This window comes from Ipomoea nil, unplaced genomic scaffold (genome assembly GCF_001879475.1).
Source record: "Ipomoea nil cultivar Tokyo-kokei standard unplaced genomic scaffold, Asagao_1.1 scaffold1619, whole genome shotgun sequence".
Taxonomy (NCBI): Eukaryota; Viridiplantae; Streptophyta; class Magnoliopsida; order Solanales; family Convolvulaceae; genus Ipomoea; species Ipomoea nil.
The window spans coordinates 1,116,630-1,140,756 of NW_017618047.1; the positions used below are offsets into that span (position 1 = coordinate 1,116,630).

Here is a 24,127-nt window from a genome sequence, read left to right on the forward strand (position 1 = left end):
AATAATAATAATAATAATAATAATAATAATAAAATAATCTATATTTATATCTATACTATAATTAAAAACAAAATCACATTTACTTGATTTCTCGATCAAACAGTAGTAAATAGTAAAGGTAAATTAAAAAAGGAACATAAACTAAAAAAATGAATAAAAATATTTCACAATAATATTTTACATCATCAATTAAAAATGGAACGACAATTATGTAATTTGGAAAATAAACTAAATATTAATAATTGACTGAAAATTAAAAATTGAAAAATGAAATGAATATTAATAATTGACTGAAAATTGAAAAAAATGATCCATGGACTAAAATGGAAAAGGAAATGGTCAAATTATTGCATTTTAAGTTTTCACAATAATATTACACATTAGAATAAATCAAATCACAATTATATCATAAATCTTTCACAATTTCAAACAATGGAACGAAAATATTTCAATAATAATATTTTATCTCATCAATTAAAAGAAAATTAAAAATTGAAAGGAAATATTTCAATAATAATATTCTACATCGTCAATAGTAAATGTATATTTTTAAAAAATGTAAAGGTAAATTAAAAATGGAACGGAAATTAAAAATAAAACGGAAATATTTCAATAATAATGTTATACATCATCAAATAAAAATGAAACGGAAATTAGATAAAAAAAAATATCACTGCATCTATGTTCCAATTGACTAATTATCTGGAAATAAAAAAAATAATTGACTGAAAATGAATCTAATATCACTAATTGACTAAATATATAAAAGGAAATGAATATTAATAATTGTCTGCAAATAAAAAATGATCCATAATTGACTAAAAAAAATAAAATCAGATCATTGCATTTTAATTAAAAACTAATTTTTTTACGGGATAATGCCCAATGATTATTGTTAACTAAGTATTTCAAAGTATATCAATGCAATATTATCTCCACAAAAAAAATGCAATATTGTATAGGAGATGTTCATGCATATGTAAATAAATATTAAATTTGGTTATTTAAATCAATAATTTAAAGTATATAAATGCAATATAATATATGAAAGATTGATTATAATTGTCACTAAAATAAATGTTTGCAACTTTGTAATAACGCTAGTCTAAATACTTAGTCTAAAAATGATAGTTTAAATAAATAATACTTTTGCTTTAAATTTCTCTAATTTTTCTTAATTCTCTTTTGGGTAGCATTGCCATTGCCTTCATCTTCAGTACATGTCTTTTTTTTTTTAATTGGTAATTTATAATATGTAGTTGGGTTACTGGTGGTAGCATAGAGGGATTCATCGTGCAATGAGAGTATGATGTAGGAAGCTTTATATTTGCCTTGTTGTGTATATGGTGGGATCTTAGTTGTACCACTATGAACTCTTTATCGTACAAACACCTATTGATATTTGATAATAGTAGTTTTTTCCCTACATGTTTCATGCATTGTGAGATGTGTCGTAGGTTATCGTGTGAAAGTATTGAACAAAATATTAATATTTATTATATTTGTATAAAATACTTGGTAAATAAATATATATAACATATTTTCTATAATAACTTTGATATTTAATTACAAGATAATGTAAAAAGTAGAAAGTAGACAATGTAGTAAATATAATAAATTTAAAAATTTGAAAGTAGTGAATCTTTGAATTGTAGAAAATAAAGATAATATAACTAATGAAATTATATCTTTTTCAAAATTTTGTATAATGAATAATTTATTTTTTAAATAAAGACATTATAGACATCTAATTCTAAATTAATTAAATGCATATGTATTATTTTTTGTTGTAGCTACTAATTTATTTAATTTAATAGGAGTAATAAAGTGGCGTACATACTTTTCATCAACAATAATGAATTCATTGATTTTTTTTTTAAATTTCCATTCGTTGTTGTGACAAATTGTTTTGAGAGTTTGTCAATGACAATTGTTACAATTCCTGTAAATAGAGGACGATAACAAATAATTTTAAATATATAGTTACAATAAATATTGTTATAATGATATAGTAAAAATAAATTTACAAATTTCAATTGGAGTCAGTATGTCATAATGTTGACATCACACTGACTCCAATTGAAATTTTTAAGTTAATTCCTTGCGCGAGAATGGAATAAAGTTTCATTACACGTACAAGTGTGAGTATATGTACAAGAAGTGGGATAAAAATGCGGGTACAGAGATGGAGAATATATCTCCATCCCCGTCCCGCTCCATTGTCATTTCTAAATTAGGTGGTTGCTGGCAATGTAGAGTCAATGTACCAAAAAAAGAAAAAAAAAAAACAGGACTACACTTAAATAAAGAGCAAATACCAATTATAGTCTCACAAGTATTAGCAAAATGTCAGTTTTGATCCACATGTTTAATTCATACCAATTTTCATCCACGACTATTGTTTTAATACAAATTTTCATCCACGACTATTGTTTTAGTGCCAAAATTCATCACGACAGTCACTCCTTCTAAAAAATTTTAAGGATATTTTTGTCATTTTCAACTTAAAATCCCAAATTTGAGCATGAATAAAAGAGATTTAAACCCTAAGATCGATCTCAATTTGCAATTATCCTCCTCATCATAACTTAATTTGAGGAGGATAATTGCGAATTGAGACCGATCTTAGAGCTTAAATCCCTCTATTTATGTTCAAATTAGGATCTTAATTTGAAAATGACAAAAATACCCTTAATAATTTCATATTTCAGCATGTCTTAAATGAATGGGTGATCAGTATGATGAAATTTGACACTAAAATAATAGTTGTGGATGAAAATTAGTACTAAAATAATAGTCGTGGATGAAAATTAAAAAAAATTAAATATGTGGACCAAAATTGTCACTTTGCTCATACTCATGAGACTAAAATTGGTATTTGCTCCTTAAATAAACTGGCATACCCGCGTGACTACTTGAATCCGACACGTTATTTTTGAAAATTACAGATTGACCAAAAGAAGATTCCAAGGAAGATTCCTCCCGCATAAGCAATGCCCTTTTACGCCTTAGCTGTCAAATTGTCATCATTAGGCACCGGCACTAATTACCATATAGATATTGCTAATATAATAAATGATAATATAATACGGAATATTTGAAGAATTTTTTTAAACTGAAAAATATTAAGAAAATATACTCCATAATAGATACTTTCTAATAAATTATTAAGAAAGTATATAATAGATATTATCTAGTAATTAATTATGAATGTTTCCAAAAAGTAAAGATTTTTTTTTTCTTTACAAAAATATATTGGCAAAAAACAAGTAAATACACTAGGCTTGATTTAGTAAAATTAACGAATGATTAATGATATATTTACTTCACTCTTTATTTTTGAAACTCGAACTCACAACCTTCCATATATGAATTCAATTCAGGTGTCATTGAGGACACACCGCATATTTACCTCACTCTTTAATTTAATTACGCCATATAATTAAATAATGTTTCTTAAATCCGTAGACCGGGATAAAGAAATGCCACCCACCCACCCACTAACTCTATACAGAAATCCCCTCCACTTTCACCTATAAATACCCTCTCTCACCCTCTATCCAAACCTTCCTTCGTCTGTTTCATTGGCGGCCTCTACTGCTAAGGTGAGACTTTTTCTCTTCTTTTTATCTTCTTTTTTCTGCCTTTCTAGGGTTTCTGTTTTAGTTTTATTTATTTTTTTAATTATTTAATTTTGAGTTTTTTTATTGCTGTTTTATTTTTGCTCATTTAGTTTTATTTGATGTTGCCGATTTATTTTCTTTAAGTTTGATTTGATGTCGCCCACATACTTGATTTTGATGTCGCTGATAAGCTTAATTTTGATGCACCTGATTTCTGCAATTTTGATATCGCTGATATATTTGATTTTGGTGTCGCTTATTGATATCAAAGTTGATGTTGCTGATTTATATTAGTTTTGATGTTGCTGATCGATTCTATTGTTGATATTGCTGATTTATTTTGTTTTTTTTTTTTTCCTGATGTGCAGATCTAATCGTTAAAGTCTGCTCTCGCCATCCTGATTGAATATAAACCAACCTAGAGTTTACCTTAGATAAACCAGCTTGATTTCTGAATTGGGATTTAGAATTTTACAAATAATTTTCCATGTTTCCTTTATGAAATCTTTTCGAATGCGTCGAATCCGTATCCTCCACTCTTTCTCTGTTGTATTTCTTTACTGGTTCTATGTGTTCTCATGAATTGCCCCCTCATTAGTGTTCCTGCCGTCCATTCTGCTATCTGCAAAATCCTAATTTCCATTCTCAAACTTATTGGTAGACTTCTGAGCCATTCATAATTTCTCTCAAACCTTTAATCACTCATATTTTGAAATAAAATCTGTCTTGATTTGGGACTACACAAGAGACAAAGGGATGTCTTCTGTGCAACAGCCAGCGAGTTCAGGTTCATCCTCTGATCTGGATCAGCGTTATGCAATGTATGATGAAAAGAAAAGGAAGAGGATGATATCAAACCGTGAATCTGCCAGGAGGTCACGGATGAAGAAGCAACAGCATGTTGATGAATTATTTAGCCAGAAGACTCTGCTGCAGAATGAGCAGAGTATTAGTAAGCAGCAAATTGAAACTCTCTCTGAAGGGCTTGCCAGGCTTTCTGCTGAGAATGATGTTCTCAGAGCCCAATATGCTGAACTGGCGGATCGTTTGCAGTCGATGAATTCCCTTCTTCAATTGTGGGCAGAGGTCAATGGGACTGTGGTGGATATCCCTGAAATTCCAGACGTTTTGCTCGAGCCATGGCAGCTGCCTTGCCCAACTCAACCCATTGTTGCATCCGCTGATATGCTCCAGTTTTGAAATCTTGTGCTTCTAATGTTATCAACTAATCTGACCTGCCTAGGCAGCTCTTGTGTGGTTCATGGTTTTCAGACTGTCGAGTCTTTCATTGTCATTATGCTTTTGTGTGTTAGTTTTATCTTTAAGATACGGTCCGATGTCTACTGGTGTGGTGTTCCAGTCTAGGTGTTTTATGTTGTGCATAGCATTAGCTCTTGTTTTCTTGGACCATCAGTTCTTGTATCAATTATGGCTTGTGGGATCACCTATATGCAGATCTGTTGTGAATTTTTTGTACTCTAGTTTATATGGAAGTTGAAACTAGTGTTTATGTGGAGTATAATACATATTGTTGTGCAAAATATAGTATGGTTTTTTCTTTAATGGTAACAAAATACTAAATAGCCATAGAGAAGTTCCAAGTATTTGGAGTAATAATGATGAGAAGCCACAAATCGAAGAAAAAATGAGAAATCATACCATACAGAGTAAAAGTTATTCAAGGATAGATCAAGTAGTAGTAGTTCATAATAAGGAAGGGTATATCTATCCAGCCAGCAAGCGCAACGCAACGCAACAGATGAAAGATGTAATTTAATTATCGTAGGTGCGGCACTCGTCGGTCTCGGGGTTATCCTTGCAGTAATTCTCCAAAGGATCTGAGTTAGCCTTTTGCCTGTCCCTGGCGTGGCTTGCAGCAGCGCTGAGCTCCTCCACCTCATCCCAAGCTGCCACGCACTCTCCGCTAACTGGGTCGTCGGCGCATGTTTGCTCTGCATTTTTCACGCTCTCCGCTACTTTCTCTGAGAGGCTATCAGGTGCGGCAGCCACCGGGCGGAATCCTTTGGACCTCTTCCAAACCCAAAGGGGGTTGTTTAGGCGGCATGGCGGCTGAAAGGCTTGCCCGTTTTGCGACTCTAATGCCTTGCCCAACACTCTGTTGCTGCTGCTCATCCCAGATATGGTTGCCATGCTTGATTGCTTGTTGCTAACTCGTAACTCAACTCGATCGATCTGGCTAGTGCTAGTAGGATAAGCGCTGAGGTTCTCCAATCTCTAGCACTGACTGTGACGAGCAGGAGTAGATATTATTTGCAGCAATGTTGTATCCGAATCCGTTCACTATTTATAATCCGTGAGTTGCGCATATATCTTCATTTCTGATCACACATTTCTTATCGTTTATCTACTTATTGTAAGCGTCCACGTTGCACTCAATGTTTAATCAGATAAATGCCACACTGCTATTATTTGACACGGTAAAACAAAACCAAGTGCTGTGTTTAACACTTTAACATAATTGCCAATCTTCTTCTTCTTATTATTCCTATGAACTTGAGTAGTTTGTTTACACTTTATTATTGCTTATATCTAAATATATAAATAATAACATTAAAAAAAACAAAAAAAAAGTGGGACTTGCTTGTGAAAACAACATACAGTAGTGAGTGTCCCATTAAATGCAACTATAAATAAATATATGGTTTCAATGAGAGTGATGCTTCTTTGGTCGACCTTGGGGCACTGGAGAATCATCTCTTTTCAAGTCCTCAGGTTTACGTGCCCATATAGGCGCTTGATCAGGGCCATATCGGTAATCGTAGAAAAGCTCCTCAGCTGCTTCAATACGATCCTTCGCAAATATGCCAACTCGGTGATCACCCGCTACCAGCATTACCTATACATACATACATATATAAACCATCCTCAAATTCAGTCCAGCTATGATCATTTCAACATTTTATATCACAACAGACTACTTAATGAACCAACCTTGGCATAACAGTTTGGATTCGACGAGTGATTTGCAAATTTCAGCTTATCTCCTTTGCGGTACGCATCAAGCACAAACTGCATCAACCCACCAACTTAATATATTTTTAACCTGAATACATTACTTTATCCACTGATTTTTATCAACCCTATTATATAAAGTAACCTGGTCATTCAAGTCGAAAAGGAAGGAGGAATTTGCCCGGTCATAGATTTTCCCACGCTTATCTGCTTCTCGATGTGAGATCAACTCACCTGTATATTCTCCCAGGTAATCATTTTTGTTCACAGGATTCTACAGCAATTTAATGTAACATATTACTTTAACAGACTACATTATGGGAATGAGTGGCAAGGTGAGTTGAGAAAGGGTTGTGGTACCTTCAGAAAGGCACCCCATCCGGCTACATCAGATTTTGCCAAGAGGATCTGTGTCAAGATTTAGAACAAAAAGGATGAAGATATATAGTCAAAGAAATATATGTAAATCAAACATCTCACATATACGTATGTATGTATGTATGTATGTATGTATGAGTCACCCGTTGTTGCTGCCTCAGAAGCAGCCTCATGTTACCACACTGACCATCTCCTTGCCTAGGCGGTTCACCCAGTGAAGCATCCCCACAGCTGCACATTCAAAATCGAAAAATATCAATCACCAATGTACAAGAGAAATGATGATCAACAGTGGATAAAGAAAGACGACTACTACATCCATTTTTTTTTTTTTTTTTTTTTTTTTTAATTTTTATCTGTCTTCCATTGTCATTCATTACCTAACCCAACAATTTCGGCAAACATCTGGATCACATTCTCGTCCAGCAGCAAAGCATGGGCATTGCCGACTTCTGCATTGACTCTTTGCACAGTGGCACCCACGGAACCGATTTTTACAGCTTTTTGAACACCTGAAATGTCCACTACATGAATAATGCGCACTCTCTCTCTCTCTCTCTCTTAAGTAAAACAAACTAGGTAAGGCTTCATTAAACAAACAAGAAGAGTGTAAAGCAACACGAGCAACAAGTATGTATGCTAAACATACCCACAATATTTTTCACAGCAAGTACTGTTCTGTAAACAAGGGCATTGCTTTCCACACATAAATTGGCATCCACATGGAGTATATTGTTTACAGGACTGATTTTTCCCATCTGCAATTCTTCTCCACATTGATGGATGACCAGCAGACTTTGATGAATACTTGAGCTTCCGACTTCTCCCTCTTCTACGAAGCAAACGAGATCTACCTGGCATATCTGACTCCTAACCAATATATATTTAAGTTGTTTTAAAATTTACTAATCTGAAAGACTTGCCTTGACCATAAAAAGAGGGAGCAGAAAGAGAAGATCACAAACCATTCGATCCATTAGAGCTTTCCCATTGCCTCCAGGAAAGAAGCATGAAATGCCAGATGATCCATGGTGTGTTGCTGCTCCATCATTGCACATGTAACTTGATACTTCGATACAAGTTTTCAAGCCAGGGAGTAAGTTCCTGGCTATGAGGCAGCTGCAAATCATAATAATTATGCTCAAGTCAACTACATGATTTTTTAAAATTATTATTTGGAAAGTTATCAAACTGCATGATTTCAAACTTCAATAAAGGCAAAACACCATTAAGAAACTACTATTTAAATTAATTGAGTCCATGCTGGAGTCTGAAGCCCAGATAATAGACATGATAACTAAAAAGAAAGAATATTGTAAACTATTCAGCTGAGCTATTGTCAATGAGGCAAGTAATTCCATTTTGATTTAATTATTTTCTTAAAATGCTGGAGATATTAGAAAGCACAAAAACATACTGTTTTTAGACAAATCCAAGGAAAAAGAAAAGATGAATGAATGACAATTCAGAACACTTGCCTGTTTCTGCCAAATATCTCAACACCCTTCAAATATAATTCTTTCTCAAGTGGTTTCCAGTCAGAGATCCCAAGCAAGCCTTTACCAAGTATTCTTCTAAAACTGGAACGTCGATTCCTGTTAGGAGTGTCATCAGTTGCTGCTTCTTCAATTCTCTCATTGGCCTCAGTATTGTCTCCAGAAATACTTAGAAGACAACTAGACTCTGACGAATGCTTATGTGACTCATCAACATCATCAGTGATCACCTTCGGCTCATTTATATCAGATACACATTCTGCGGGCAGGCTAACAACACTAGGAACTGACAACTTTAGTTTCTTATTGCAAGAATCCTGTAGTTCATCAGAAACCAGTTTCTCATTTTCTGGAATTATGTATGTGGGTTCTAATGCTTTACGCTTCAAATTGCTGTCGGTATGTTCACCTAATATGACAAGTAGATACCTGAGTCAACGATCAGGTGGCAACCTTAAACTTTCATACACAAACAAGAAAATATTTAGAGGGGGGAGAAAGGGAAGGCAACTCGCTTTCATTAAAAGAATCACGATTTTCACTTCTACCTTGCTCTCTGGTATTGAGATTGACCAAACTCCTAGATTCTTCTAAAATCTTGCTTTCAGATCCACTCGGTAGATCTGTGGCTTGATCTCCATGCAGGTGTTTGGAAGCTTTTAACTAAAAAGAACAGAGAGAGGTATTCCCCCATGAAGAGTTGCAAAGCTATGTCAATAAAGTAGACTGTGCAGTGGAGTGAAGTAAAAGCAGTTGCTTAGGAAGAGCCAATTAAGATACATTGCATCACTAGCATTCCTAGGTCATTTACTCATTTCCTCTAGGTAGTACTCCATAACACCCTTCTGTTCCAAAACGTTCCACTCACATTTCAATCTCTCTTCTTATAATTTGTAGGTAGAGAAATTTCCCAACCACCGCAAGACAGTTCCATTTTTTCCATTATAATTTTTTTTTTTTTTTAAATCTTGTTACAATGAATAGCATACATAAATAATAACAATAAGCCAAACCTGAAGATAGCACTGGTCACTGCAAGGTTTGCCGCGAACTTCATTGTCAGAAGAGTATAACTGCTTCTCACTCTGACAGGTGAAATATTTTTCAGACTTGTTAAATGAAAAAAAATAAAAATTACAAATAAGATGTGGAAGAGGGACCCACATACAGCATCAATGAGAACTTGAGAACAACCATGTAGACGGCAATCAAACACCTGGATGCCAAATAGAAGTTATAAGCAGTTGGGCAATTTAAACTGAATATATAGTAGTTCATGCAGTAACAAATTTGATACTGCACTTCTATGACATACCAAACAACGACGACAGAAAAGATTATCAAAAGAATCCAAGGCAGTGCTAAGACTTTTCTCAAGGAGTAAGTTCCTTTCAGATCCTTTTTCCCCAAAATCTTTTAAATTTTGCTCTGTTTCAGTATATTTTCCTTCAAGTATACTGCAGCGGTCCTGAGTGTCACAATAACATGGAGCAGATAAACAAGAGGGGTGCATGTATAGTTCTTAGAAAGTACAGATATTGACTTCCACTTTGAGAAGTCAAACAAAAGCCCAAGAGGGCTAAGAGAAATCCATGTTGAGAAGCAACTCACTCAGATTACCTGGATTTCAGAAGTGGAGCCCCCAATAAATTGTGTCAAGATGTTAAGGACCTTTTCACTTAACCCAAACTCTTGAAAAACCATCCTACAAAATCCCAATCCAGCATAAGCAGAAAATAATGCTAAAGACCAGAGATCAGCAGCAAAAATAAAAGAAAAAGAAAAAGTTGAAATAAAAAATTAAAAAGCTTGCCCTTATAAAATTCCAAGGTGCAAATTTTACAGGAAATCCAAACACAAATATTCTCACATTGAACAAGCAACATAGTTTGATAAATCAACACAGATTATCATGAAATGCTCCGCAAATTAGATACTATAAATTTGTTTTATGACCAAAACAGTGTTTTATTGTATAATACGAAAGTTCAGCCATTGAGCTTAGTTTCATCCTTCCGTCTTGTAACTCTAAAAATCTATCACTAACTGATATAAAGCTGAGAACAACAAATATATAGCCAATAAGAATCCAACAACAAATAACAAAAGATCTATTTAGTAGACAGATCCCAGATATTCACATATTATACTGGTAACATTATTTTTCTACAAGATCATAGTAAAACTACATATTTCACTTCAAAATGATCTCAATATCAAATTCCAACTACCATAGAATTCTGTCTTCTCCTTCAGAGAAATCATGCTTCTTTTCCTCTGTTTCTGCATTCTCTTCCTCACTGTCACTGCAAATAAGTGCCTCACTTCCATGTTGATCATAGTAAATACGCCGCCTTCCAACCACCGATTGGTCTTCAGCCATTCTCTGATTTCTGTGCTTAGTGAAAAATGCTTTAGAGAAAAAGAGATGAATATATCTCATTTTATTGTGAAAGTATAAATGAATCCATTAAGTATACACCTGCACCTCTGGCCACAATATACAGAAGATTGTGACCTCCCGAGCATTGCAGAAAAAGCATGATGCAACAAGCATGACTTGTGTTCTATTATTATTAAAATGAGTCAACTACTCAACTTCAGCCCAACTCCCCTTGCCAATCAGTGTCCTTTAACCATTCCTATCAGGCTCACAGATGAAAGAGAAAGAGACGAAATGTGCAGCAACTTCACAATCTTTTTGAGGCTATTGAATTAGAATTCTGTATTTTCTCTAAACTATCTGAAACTAAACTTCAGCCAGCTATGCAATAACAAATATGCTATCCTAAATCAACAGCATGCTATTTGCCATAGTCACAGACTTGCAGCTCTGTCTCCAATTTAAACTTCCATGGATCTTTAACTAATATTAAGCCCCACATATGGATTATTGGGTTAGCTGCATAACTTATAGCAATTTTGTTTCCCATTTTCTGTTCCCCAAAGTTTCATGCTCCTTGAGATATGCACGCTCATGTTCTTTTGAAATTAACATGTTCCAGTCCATTTCCTTGAAAAACTTAGCTCTTACTGAGAAAGGTAATAAAATAAATGAGGCATGATATTATTATTTATATTTTTGATAAGTAATCAGTAATGAAGCATGAAATTACAAATTTAAAACAAAATCAAGTACTCCGTATAACATAAAACTATGATTGCTCTAGTACCTGTCTAAGAAAATCCACGTGGTATATGGGGGTAACTTGTCAATAAATGGAAGCTTGGCAGTTGTCACGGATACTACTTCTTGACCACTAGCACAGTCTCTCTCTTCTGATTCTTGGATAAGTCCACTAACTTTACAGAGGGGATTTTCAATTCTTGAGGAAAGCATTTTACCCAACCCATTGTTCTCATTCTCAAAAGTTGAAGCATCGGTTCTGGATGCAGTCAGCACTACAAGTTGGGAAAGATGAGTTTCAAGCCTCTCTTTGTTCTCCTCAACATTTGCCTATTAAAGAAACCGGACTCACCCAATTGCTATAGAACCCGAATGGATAAAATCAAACAGCAAATGGAACAAAAGAGAGAAGAGTAGCTTCAAACAAGAAGGAAGTAAATAACAAGTACTTTTACTGAAAGACTTCTCTCAGACTGAATCTGCTTCTTCAATTGATTTATTCTGAGCATCAATGCTCTCACAGTATCGTTGCTGTGTTCTCCAGAGGATTTCTGTAAATTGAGAAAAAAAAACGGTAATCAATGCATTCCTTGTTCTTCATGCGTGCAGGGAATCCACTCCACTCCATTCACAATAGTAAAATAAGATAGAGATAGTATTCATTAATCAATAATGAGCAAAAAGGGTATTCAATGCATTCATTGGACATTGCATTAAATCAATAGTCATTACATGATAACCATGCCACTATTGAATTGAATTGAATTGAATTATAGATAAGCAAAGAAAAAGAATCATTTTTTAGTCACAAAGCAAGACCTTTTACATTTGAACATATCAAAATTTTAGATTTGGGTCCTGTGTCATTGCCCTGTTTCGGGCAAAGTTTATTACGAGTACTTTACTTCGTGTCTCTCAGTGATCATCGAGAAGGAAACCCTAAATATCCGGTACCGAAGCAAGCTCAAACTTTTATGATTAATCCACAAGTAACAGAAATACTCAAGGCTAGAAGTGATAAAAACTAAGGGTCATAATCACGAAAATGGAGAAAGACGGCATCCCACCATCCTAAATGATGAGGAGAATAACAGGAAATCAGGAATAACATATGGATTTTAATTGGAAGCATAGGTAGCAATGATCAACGAGGTGAATAATACAGTGATCAAAAGCATGAAGAAAAACTGACTCTGGATTTCGGAGAAGAATCGGATGAATTGGAGGACATGGCTGGCTGGCTGTGTTCTCCAGCTGACGATGAGCTTCTTAAGTACAGCAAGAGACCGAGAAGAGAAGAGAAAGGGAGGTCCTCCTACGGTCCTACCTCCTATCAAGAGAGATAACAAACAGTTGCCGTATCAAGTGAGAGAGAGAGAGAGATGCAAAGTCGAGCAGTGTTGTGTTGAGACTATAGGAATTGAGTCAGCAGAACCTCCTGCAATGGGCCCCACACAAAGCTTTTCTTTTTCTTTCATTTATCTATCGTGTCTGGAAGGATTTCTTCAACCTTGAAAATTGAACAAGGATTTGGAGGATTTACCAGGGATAAGGCTCAAATACATCATCGAATTGCACACTAAAATGTAATTAGATCATTAAATTTAAAAATAATATAATTAGGTTATTGAATAACATAAAATCATGTAATTAGGTCTAAAATAACTTGTTGACCTGAAATTGTGCTAATGTGGCGATTACCAATTTTAAAATAAATTTTAAATATAATTTGAAATAAAATATTTAATTAAAAAAAAAAAAAAACTAAAACTGCCGGAGACAAAGACATTTGTCTCCATGGCCAGAGACGAAGGGATGGTCTCCGGCCATGGAGACCAAGGCTTTGTCTTCGTCTCCATGGCCGGAGACGAAGCTCCATGGAAACGATTCATCTCTAGCAGTTTAAGTTTTTTTTTTTTTAAATAATTTTAATTAATTATTTTTAAAATTGGTAAACAGCATTTCAGGTAAATATGTCATTTTGGACTTAATTGTGTTGTTCAGGAACCTAATTGCATTATTTTTTAGTTCGATGGCCTAATTGCACTTTGGTGTGCAGTTCGGTGGCCTATTTAACCCTTATTCCTAATAAATATTACACTAGCTTACACAATACGAAGCCATGCTTACTTTTCGACCATCTTTGATATAGGCATGTTTGGTAACATAGTTAGCTTAATTTTGTCTTATTTAACTACTATTAGTTGTTTGACTTGGTTAAACATTCAATATAAGTATTTGATTAATTGATTTTTTGTAACAACTTATTGCTTCAAAATATTAAAATTTAAAAAGTTGCTCAAGTTAGCTTTTTTGAGAAAGTTATTTTGCATGTAATTAAGTATCAACTAATAGTTACCAAGACTTTGTGGTCTAATGGTATCCGAATTGTACACTCATATATGAAAGAGAGTGGGTTCAAGCCTCAGTAGAGACGGTATTGACTAAAATTCAAAAAAAAAAAAAAAAAAAACACAATTTGGGAAGGAAACAAATCATTTAATTCATTTTCAATAAGCCAAGCCAAGCCTTGAACAAGAAACTAGCTATGCTGAGTTTTGTCTTGCTTGAAGTAACGGACAAATATGTTGTTAGTACAAGAATGTCTTTGACAACAATGTATGTATAAACAAAGAAAATTGAAACTTGGGAGGAGCCGGGTAGATATATGATTATCAGTGTACATTATTTATAATATTGAGTATAAAAGTCCTCAATGAAATTAGTTAATAATGGAATAATAATATTTTGTAGAGATAATTTATTGGAAATCAAAAAGTGACAGAAGGTAGACATATTAGATTAAGGTATAACTTAAAAGAATCATATGTGTATAGTTAATAATGTTGTTCCCATGTACGTCTATCCTCTCTTTCAGATCAAAGTAGAGATGGGCGGGCGTAATCAGAAGCCATCCACATGCAATGCAACGAGAGATGTGAGAATGACGGCGACTCACATCCTCTATCTGTTGACTGCTGCTGCAAGAAGAAGAAGAAGTTTCGTCGGCTGAAAGATCAAGCTGAGGCGTATGTTTTCCAACAATAGGAAAGGAGACTCTAGCTAGCCATGCCCAAAATTCCATCCACTACTTGTAAGGTTGGGACTTGGGAGGTTTTAACTTCAAGGAGTATAGTACGTGTTAGCTTGTTTCAACTTCATCATATCATTATATTTTAAACCCATAAAATAAGAACCAACTGATGAAAGACACGACAAAAAAAAGTGAATAAGGTAAGAGAACAGCAGATAAGTTACAAGTATAGTACGAGAACAACAATGAAGACGGACAAGTCTGTGTCATCATCCTCTCAGCTTTAGGCCACAGTCAAACAAGAAGAATACGAAGTAGACATGACAAACAGAAATCATAGTAATTGAGAAAGTAAAAGACGCGGTAAAATCGGTAGCACAAAGATGGACTCCTATACTTGGGCTGCTTTTCTATATTGGGCTTTTTATTTATATACCAAACCTTTTTTTTTTTCATTCAGTTAATAAATTATGCACTTATAAATAAATTGAATTGCAAGTATATAATTTGAAGAACGAACATGAAAGTACATAATATGTTAATTCTAAAAATGATTGTCACTACTCCCAAGCTAATGACGATGAAGAGCCCACCTTCTGTCACCCGCAACTTCTCCACTCCCAAATCCCTAGAAAATGACTCCTATGATGAGCTGGAAGAACTGCCCCAAACTTCATCTTTCACGACCAACAATTTCAATTTCTTTGAGGAGAGAATCCTTATTGATCCATGTATTCTTTTTTTTTTTTTTTTTTTGAAAGCCGATCCATGTATTTATTCAAGTTGTTGTATGTACGTATGTATGTACCTAGCTTTAGAGTTATGAAATGTGTCGGGCTTGTTCTTCATATAGTTAAACGGTTTAGCTAACAGCCTACTCCCTGGCGCAATCCAAGTAGCGTAATTACATTTTTCATTTCTCCATTACACTACAGTTGGGGAAAGAATGAATATTAGAGTGAGCTTAGCTTGGCGGTGTCGATAATGGGTAGGTAATATTGTTAGAAACTTTATAAATTATATCTCTATCTGTTCAATGTTTATTCCCTAATTGATTAATTCGTAGTGTATATTCAACAAATTATGTCAATGGGATAGGACTCAAACCTGAGACCTTCCTTATGATAAGAAAGTGATGCCACCAAACTATAAGGTACTTGACTTTAATTGACAAGAAATATGCCGCCCTAATTGACATATAATTATCAAACTATTAAAATTGGACAAATCCATATTATTTGAATGGAAAAATGCTTAAGATATGTTGTTAATATTTTCTTTTGGTTGCCCAAGGTATTCCTCCAGCCGATAGCCAGAAAACTAATCCCCCGTCCCAACGATCAACGCATTAAGCGGTAGGAGACTAGCCAAATAGTTTGCTCCATTCACATGGGTAGGGATCAAACCCCTCACCTCATGCTTAAGGGACGATGTGCTAAACTACCACGCCAACCATGCTTAATATATGTTGTTAATATAACATGTTGTATTAGCCCTAATATGGTGGCTGCTTCTGGATTAACAGCTTACCTCAGCAACTATGGTTAAGCTTGAAATGATAAATATGCATAGATACAGACATACAGTACAATAGTATAGGTATGGTCCTACGAGATGAGATGAAAGGGGTATTTGCAATTGCCCTAAAACTAAAAAAAGAGATCACTTGACACCGCACTAAGAAATAGGTGAGGTGGTCTCCCACTTCAACTATACAACTTTTAAACACCAATCATGGTTGCTGCACCAACTTGAACTCCATAACTTTCCTCTGGTTGGGTTGGATGTCCACTTGTCTGCTTCACTTCACCCTTTTTTGGCACTTCCAGTAATGGAGTAAGCCCAGGAATCTGCCATCTATCACATACTGTAAAATATAGATATAGATGGATGCCCAGAGAATAATGGCAATTCTAACACCACCAAATCAAACTAATGCCATTACTCGCTCAGATTTCTCTCTTCTTTTATTTATTAATACCTGATTTTGCTAACATACCCCAAAGTATGGCCTAGCAATGGAACAATAATCTTGATAAATAAAACAGATGGAAGACACATTCGCAATGGCTAGGAAATTCTACCATGAGAGAGCAACACAACCTATCATCCAAGAAATGCATAACCATAGGGAGGCCGAGTAACAATCAGCAAGGAACAGCTAAAACATAAAATCACTATTCAGATTAACTCAGTCTGACTGGTGATTTTTTTTTTTTTTAAGGGGAAAGTAAAAAATAGGTCATATACTTGTAAATACAAAAAGTTGTTCCAGTAGATCTTATTCCCAGCTCTGCATTTTAAGTGCTGGAGAATCCCATTCCTCTATATTCTCTCTATGTTATGCAAATGTGAAATATTCACATTAGTATCCATCAAATAAACATGTATATGCAGTAACACCAAGATTGTGAGGGAAAGGACAATGCGCCACAGTGTTAGCACACCTTTTCAGCATCCATCTTGGCATGAATAGCCTTGTAGCACTTGAGACTGCAGAGAGGAAGATTTGACTTGGAATCACGATATTTGTAAGGGTTCGAACAGGAAGGGCCAGCACATTTTTCTCGAGGGGGTGGATAACTGAAATTTCACACAAATTATCAGATAATTCAGGGTACTTGCTGTGAAATTTGAACTTACCTAAAAATAAATAACACCAAAGCCAACCCTAAACATGCACCCAAAAATATTTAAGTGTTTTCCATTTCAGGTAGTTTTGTGTTTAAATGGGGGCAGCACTTTTTACCTGCAGGGTTTGGGATCAAATATAGAGGGTAAACCCATCTCCATGGGAAATGTCACAACTGTCCCTGTAGGGGTCATGACAATTCTGATGGTGTCAGATGCAAGCATTTGATCTTTAGCAGCCCTCTCCTGCAAGATAGAGAAATTAAACAGGTTGCGCTGCTTCATAACAACATCAGGAATATCACCTCTTAATACACACAGTACCTGGGCCAACTCTTCTTGGCGCTTCTTTATTTTATCTTCTTTCTTCTTTCTATTCGAATCTTGACCAAGTATTTTTCTAATTGCTTCAGCCTGGTTCATTATGACATGCTCATTTCAACATAACATTCTCAGTACATGGGACAGATGATAAAGCAAATAACCAAAGGCAAACCTCTGATTCTCGAGCTGCCTTCTCATTTTGCATTCTACGCCTCTGAGCAGCCTCAGCTTTCTTCAGTTGCTGCTCCACTTCAGTGAGTTTCTCTTTTTGTTCTGTCATAGAGCAAATACACAGAAACAACACATTGAGTTATTAAAGAACATCCTAGAAAGCAATTATTAGGCAACAAATCAAGACTTGATATACTCACTTCGAGATGGAGGTGGCGGTAAACCATTAGGGAACTCAACCTGGCTCACACCAGATGCAGATGCTTCCTTGCTTGAGAGAAGAGCCCGTTGGCGTGTTGTAAGAGTTACTTCCCTCTTAGTTTCCGTCTGTGTATCAGGTGAGTCCCTTCTTTGTTTCTGTTTCTTTTTACCTTCAGGTTCACCATCAGACAGCAATTCTTCCTCCTCTTCATAGTCAGTGTCCTCGGAACCTTTACCATCTGATCTCTTCTTACCATCTTTGACTGACCTTCCAACCTCTTCAACACTTTCATACTTCACCCCCTTAGAAACCCTAGCGATACTCCGATGTTTATGGGCAGATTCCTCCTCAAAATCTCTAATGCCAGCAACCTTCGATGTCTTAAGCTTTTCCAAATAACGGATCTCATCATCTTCATCATCCTCATCAAATGCCCCATCCAAAACACGCCTTTTTGGGACCCTCTTGCTCTTTCGGACTGAATCTGACTTTTCAGTTTGCTTCTCAACAGCATTCTTGGGCGGCATCTTCCTGTTACTCTCCTTGCAGGAATCAAAACCCCTGGGGAAATCTTTCAATGGATTTCCTTGCAAAGGGATTTTCTTATCTGAAGGAGAATGGCTCTCTCCTGAATTGTCCTGAGACTGAAAGAAAATGTTCAAATGAAGGATTCAGTGGTCAACTAAAAGGCGAAAAATGTTAAATGCGATTTCCACATAAATGCAAAAGATTTAGTCAATATTATTTTAAAATTTTTAAAATAAATAAAATAAAATAATACAAACTTTTAACGAATATATAAATTAGCCAATAGCCTAGAAAAGAAAGAATTGCATATTAGCCTCATTCAAATCATTGAAATAAATTTTGACTTGGGTGAGGACCCTTTTCCATTACCAATAAAGCAAATCCCTAATAAATTTTATGTTATCCGTTGGAACAGGTTATTTGGAACTAAATACATATGCAATGTGGTACAAAGTTTAAATGTCTTGACTTCCAAACTCAAAATGCACTTTAAAAGGAGCATAGATTCTGAAAATTTTGCAAACGAATTACTTGATAAGAAATATATATACACCTGAAGGGTAAGTTTCTGTCGTGACCGAGAGGCATCCGAAGGTCGAGAACTCTTTGTAGAAGATCCACTACCAGATGCACCATGGGAACCATTTTTGGCTTGAATAGTACGCGTCACCCCACCAACCTTCAGTTTAACTTTCTTAAGTTTGTTGTCATTTCCGACACCATTACGAATTGTTCCCAACTGTCTGGTAGGGCTCCTCTGGTGGTGTGTATCATCTCCTAGTCCACCATTGCCATAGGACACTCTAGATCCTAGATCATCCTTAATCTTCTTATTTGGGTTTTCACTTTCAGGTATAGTAGCAGGAGAGCCCCTTGATATACACTGGGTAAGGCTGAAAATCTTCCCTCCAGAATTAACATCGCCATCAGTTTCATCACTGGAGATCCTGCCAACATCATTTGAAACTGGAGTTGATGGCAAGGGTGATGGATCATAACTTCCAGGAAACAGCTGTATATCAGGCCTAGGTCGCCGAGGAATGCTGCTCCTCCTCTTCCTTGTACTAGATGCAGGAACTTCAATTTGAGTACTGCCAAATTCATCCATGAAGACTAACCACAAATAGTTACGCTCATGTGTCAATAAAGCCTAAAGCTTAAGTAAATGACAATTCCAATTCCCGGCTACATCATCAACTTCAAAACTGCAAGGTGCAAGCATCCATTAAAAAACTCCTAATAATAATAACTCTCCAAATATAATAATTCACATAGGAAATGTTGATAAACAACATTAAGAGTAATTTTCATATAGATGTTAGTTGTTTAATTTAAACATAATTTGGACATTTCACCACAAAGAAACATCTCTGCGGCGAGAAACTTCAATACATCAGCAAAAAGTTTTGCACTGCCAACAAAATGGCAATCATATTACCGAATCAATGAGCATGAAATTTCTCGTTTAAATAGAACCACAAAGTTAAGCAAAATAATTCAACAGAGAAGACCCATTCGAAAACCATAACAAAATCCAATCACACCGGAGATCAAATTTGATGAGCTCCATAGCTCACAAGTAATCGAAACATCAAAATCAGTGCCACGGACAAAAAAAATCCTTCAAACCAATCCCCCGAAACGAAAGAGGAGAACAAATTCTCAGCAAATCCCAATCACATTATTCGATCAAAAGAAAAGAGCTCATAGCAGCAAAAACCCAATTCGCATAATACAATGATGCGACAATAAACGGAAACAAAAAAACATACCTGAAGCAACCCAATTGACAAGCAGCAATGGAAAGCAAAGAAAAATGAGAGTGAAGAAAGAGAGAACAGAAAGCGAATTAGGAGACAGTAGAAGATTGAGTGGGTGGATAGAAGCGAATATAGAGATAGAGAGATATTGATGCGAGGAGGAGGGTGAAGACAAGGACGAGAGGAAAAGAGAGATATAATTTGTTGCAAGTATGTATATTTAGGGTTAGCGTTTGGATGATGGGGGGTGGGGTGGGGTGGGTGATGAGGGGGTCGGTCGCTATAGTACTAGTAGTGGTAGTAAAGGGAAAGAAGACTCCCAAAATCTTCTCCATTTTTTTTCTCTTAATTCACCCTGAGCTTCTGTTTTGTTGGATCGCTGTCTTGCTGACCCGACTCGCCGAGTTGACCCGCCCCCTTATCGTTCTCTTCTTATTCCTCTCCCTCTCTCTCTCTCTCTTTCTCTCTCTCTCTACACTGCTGTCCTATTACTTCTTGTTTTCGCTCCTCTTCACTCTTCAGCTCTTCTTCTACGCGGCTTGGTCATGCTGCAACTATCTGCGCATGTTAGACGCTGCTCACTACTCCGTTTACGTTAGCCCACAATCCTACATCCACATGTCAATCACAAAATGCTTATATTATTTTACTCTTTGTCTTAAAAGATTATCAATCTTTTTTTTTTTTTTTTTACATTGTAAACTCAATATAATAAATTATATATATATATATATATATATATATATATATATTAGTCTTTTTTGGAAAGTCAATAATTTATAATCACTTTACTATATATCGAGTATCATTTACTTTTCCTAAATACTCATGCACCATGTTAGTGTAAACTTTGATAACGAAATATTCTGTTAACTGTTTATTATTTGTTAACAAACTCTTCGATTTTCATAAGGAGATCTTAGATTCAAATCTCATTTCAATTAAAATTGTTATAATTGTTGAACATATACTATAAATATATTAAAGTGTATTAAAAAATATAATATCTATTCTAACTATATATTTCGAATTATTTATCATCATCCTATATTGACAACAATTGTAGCAATTGCCATTGACAAAATTCCAAAACAATTTGTCTCAACTACGAATGTAAATATAAATAAATAAAAATCAATGACTTCACTATTGTTGATGAAGATTAAGTACACATTCTATTAAATTAAATAAATTATTAGCTACAACAAAAAATAATACATATGTTTTTCTTTCATTTAAAATTAGATGTTTGCAATGTCTTTCTTCAAAAAAAAAATTATTCATTATCAAAAAAAATTAAAAAGATATATAATTTCATTAATTATATTATTGTCTTTATTTTCTACAATGCAAGAATTCATTATCTTCAAATTCATTAATTAATTATCCACTACAACACATTGTCTTATTTTCTACACTATCTTGTAATTAAATATCAAAGTTATAATACAAAATAATGTTATATATTTATTTTCCAATAATTTTATTAATACCATGAAAAAAAAAATTTTGAAGCAATCATATTAACTACTTGGAGATGATTTGTTGACAAAGGGTTATTCAAATAAATCAAGAAATTGAAGCGGGAAATTGCCTCGTAATATCTTTGGACTACATCACAGTTGTTCACTTTAAAGGTAAATCGTATTTTTCTATTAAGATGATTTAAAATGTTTAAAATTTTAATACCTTATCTAATATTATTCCTTAAATAAACTAGAGATTTATCTATCAACAAAAAATCTTTCAACAATAATGGTTGAACCAAAAGTACACCGAGCATAACATCTAAATGACTGGTATGATTTTTATGTTGATAATAATATGTAAATGCTAATTATATTCATTATTTTACGTAGCCACAATTATAACTCATTATTAAAAATGTTAATGTATGACAATATAACACCATAACACACTTGACGCATTGAAAATATGTCAAGATTACAACAAAACAACAATCAATTTTACAAAATCCAAAAAAAATGAAGAATTAAAAAAAAAAAAAAAACAACCATCGCTGCATCATTCATTGATCTTGTATGTACAATACTTATTGTGCATCATTTAAATATATTATAACAAATATAAATTTACAAATTCATTTAATTTTCTAGACTCAACATGCTTGGATTAAAGGCAAAATCAGCATCAACCTTGAAAATAAAAACACTTATTGGTATATAGGATGTAGTCACTATTTAAAACGGTTTATACACAAAGTGAGAAACTATTTAACTGCATGCATTGCGGTGAAAAAAGACAACAATGAGTACTCCTAGGTTAGTATCAATAAAAATAAAAAAAAAACAAAAAAAAAAACACACACACAAATCAAGTATTACATTTATTCATAATAATTCTTTAAATATGAACTTCAAAATGAATGTGAAAATTGTTGATAAAATTTGACACATTGCTGCATCAGTAGTCGAACTACTTGTATAGTCATTGTTGTTACTATCAAGTAAACATGTTATGAAACTATAACAAAATATACAATTCATGTACCATATACAAACTAGTTATTTTATGCGCTTTGCGCTTCGTCCTGAACACCCATTTGCAGCCTACAACATTCATACCAGGTGTGCGACTAACCAGACGCCAAGTGTGATTCTGAAGACAGGCATTAAACTCAAGATCCATGGCCTCACGCCATTCCGGATACCGAACTGCCTGAGAATAACAGGTCGGCTCAGAAACAGTCATAAGAGCCACATGCTGCGTCGGCCCCAAAGAACGAGTCGCCATAGCATGAGACCGAGGTGGAGCCGGTTTTACCGTGCGCCGACCTCGCTTGGGCGCCTTAGGAGCACCCGAGACTGCCACATCTGGAGCCACGGCAGTCTCGGTGCGGGAATCAGAAGCAGCACCAGCAGCCCCGGAATCCGTGTCCATCTCTGGACGAGGATCCGGCCCAGCAGAACAAACACCGGAGCTCGCGCCAACCTGAACGGCGCCAACACCCCACGACTCAATCGGGCGAGAGCTAGAGACCTGAGAGGGGACAGAAGAAGCAAATGGAAATATGGTTTCATCAAACCGCACATGACGGCAAATGAATACCTTGTTAGTAGCAGGATCAAAACAACGATAGCCACGAAACGAAGACGGATAACCAAGAAACACACACGGAGAAGACCGATACTGCAACTTGTTACGATTATACGGGCGTAACAGAGGATAACAGAGACAGCCAAACACACGCAAGAAAGAGTAAGAAGGACTAGAACGATGCAACCGAGAATGAGGACTATCATTATCCAAAACCCGAGTTGGCATCTTATTGATGAGATAGACCGCAGTCTCAAAGGCATAATCCCAATATCGTTGTGGAACCGAAGCCTGAGCCAAGAGAGCCAAACCCGTTTCCACAACGTGACGATGCCGACGCTCAACTCTACCATTCTGCTCATGGGTATAGGCACAAGACTGCCTATGATTAATACCCAAAGAGACAAAAGTACGGTGCAACCGTTTATACTCTCCCCCTAAATCAGATTGAATAGAGACAATCTTACGACCATATGAACGCTCAACTAGTGACCGAAACTGCTCGAAGATAGCATACACATCAATTTTCAAACGCATAGGATAAAACCATACATAGCGCGTATAGTCATCAACAAACAAAACAAAATAACGAAAGCCATTGACGGAAAGAAAAGGCACTGGGCCCCAAATATCAATATATATAAGTTCTAAAACATGAGACGTAGTAGTAGTGACACGAGGCAAGGGAAACCGTGAGGATTTCCCAAGCATACAAGCACGACACAATTCCGAAGTATCACTAAAACTAGACTGAATAGAACATGAATTTAAAATCTGCCGCAAGACGCGTGGGTGAGGATGACCCAACCGGCTATGCCACACG

General features: G+C 35.1%; 4 protein-coding genes across 5 annotated transcripts; 1 reads left to right on the top strand and 3 right to left on the bottom strand.

The window, feature by feature from the left end:
• The first annotated feature begins 3,495 nt into the window (after nucleotides 1-3,495).
• On the top strand, nucleotides 3,496-5,164 carry LOC109191270 (bZIP transcription factor 53). Its single transcript, XM_019341859.1, has 2 exons — nucleotides 3,496-3,605; nucleotides 3,992-5,164. The coding sequence occupies exon 2, from the start codon at nucleotides 4,380-4,382 to the stop codon at nucleotides 4,821-4,823; it is 444 nt and encodes a 147-aa protein (XP_019197404.1). The 5' UTR covers nucleotides 3,496-3,605; nucleotides 3,992-4,379; the 3' UTR covers nucleotides 4,824-5,164.
• A 4-nt stretch (nucleotides 5,165-5,168) lies between these two features.
• LOC109191271 (calvin cycle protein CP12-1, chloroplastic) lies at nucleotides 5,169-5,908 on the bottom strand. The gene has a single exon (XM_019341861.1). The coding sequence runs from the start codon at nucleotides 5,772-5,774 to the stop codon at nucleotides 5,397-5,399; it is 378 nt and encodes a 125-aa protein (XP_019197406.1). The 5' UTR covers nucleotides 5,775-5,908; the 3' UTR covers nucleotides 5,169-5,396.
• A 184-nt stretch (nucleotides 5,909-6,092) lies between these two features.
• LOC109191258 (histone-lysine N-methyltransferase EZA1) lies at nucleotides 6,093-12,991 on the bottom strand. 2 transcript variants are annotated; one of them, XM_019341843.1, is made up of 18 exons: nucleotides 12,790-12,991; nucleotides 12,047-12,148; nucleotides 11,644-11,927; nucleotides 10,702-10,863; nucleotides 10,091-10,175; nucleotides 9,786-9,938; nucleotides 9,639-9,686; nucleotides 9,484-9,555; nucleotides 9,019-9,133; nucleotides 8,453-8,879; nucleotides 7,940-8,093; nucleotides 7,624-7,844; nucleotides 7,355-7,486; nucleotides 7,118-7,205; nucleotides 6,957-7,004; nucleotides 6,742-6,870; nucleotides 6,576-6,653; nucleotides 6,093-6,480 (listed from the first exon to the last, which is right to left on the bottom strand). In XM_019341843.1, exons 1-18 carry the CDS (start codon nucleotides 12,826-12,828, stop codon nucleotides 6,289-6,291), a joined length of 2,529 nt encoding a protein of 842 aa, XP_019197388.1. In that variant the 5' UTR covers nucleotides 12,829-12,991; the 3' UTR covers nucleotides 6,093-6,288. The 2 variants fall into 2 exon arrangements, with proteins under 2 accessions (XP_019197388.1, XP_019197387.1); XM_019341842.1 differs by having other exon boundaries at nucleotides 8,986-9,133.
• Nucleotides 12,992-16,722: 3,731 nt separating this feature from the next.
• Nucleotides 16,723-19,693, bottom strand: LOC109191262. Its single transcript, XM_019341849.1, has 6 exons — nucleotides 19,041-19,693; nucleotides 17,958-18,603; nucleotides 17,759-17,859; nucleotides 17,587-17,676; nucleotides 17,381-17,508; nucleotides 16,723-17,214 (listed from the first exon to the last, which is right to left on the bottom strand). The coding sequence occupies exons 1-6, from the start codon at nucleotides 19,593-19,595 to the stop codon at nucleotides 17,070-17,072; spliced, it is 1,665 nt and encodes a 554-aa protein (XP_019197394.1). The 5' UTR covers nucleotides 19,596-19,693; the 3' UTR covers nucleotides 16,723-17,069.
• Nucleotides 19,694-24,127: the final 4,434 nt, after the last annotated feature.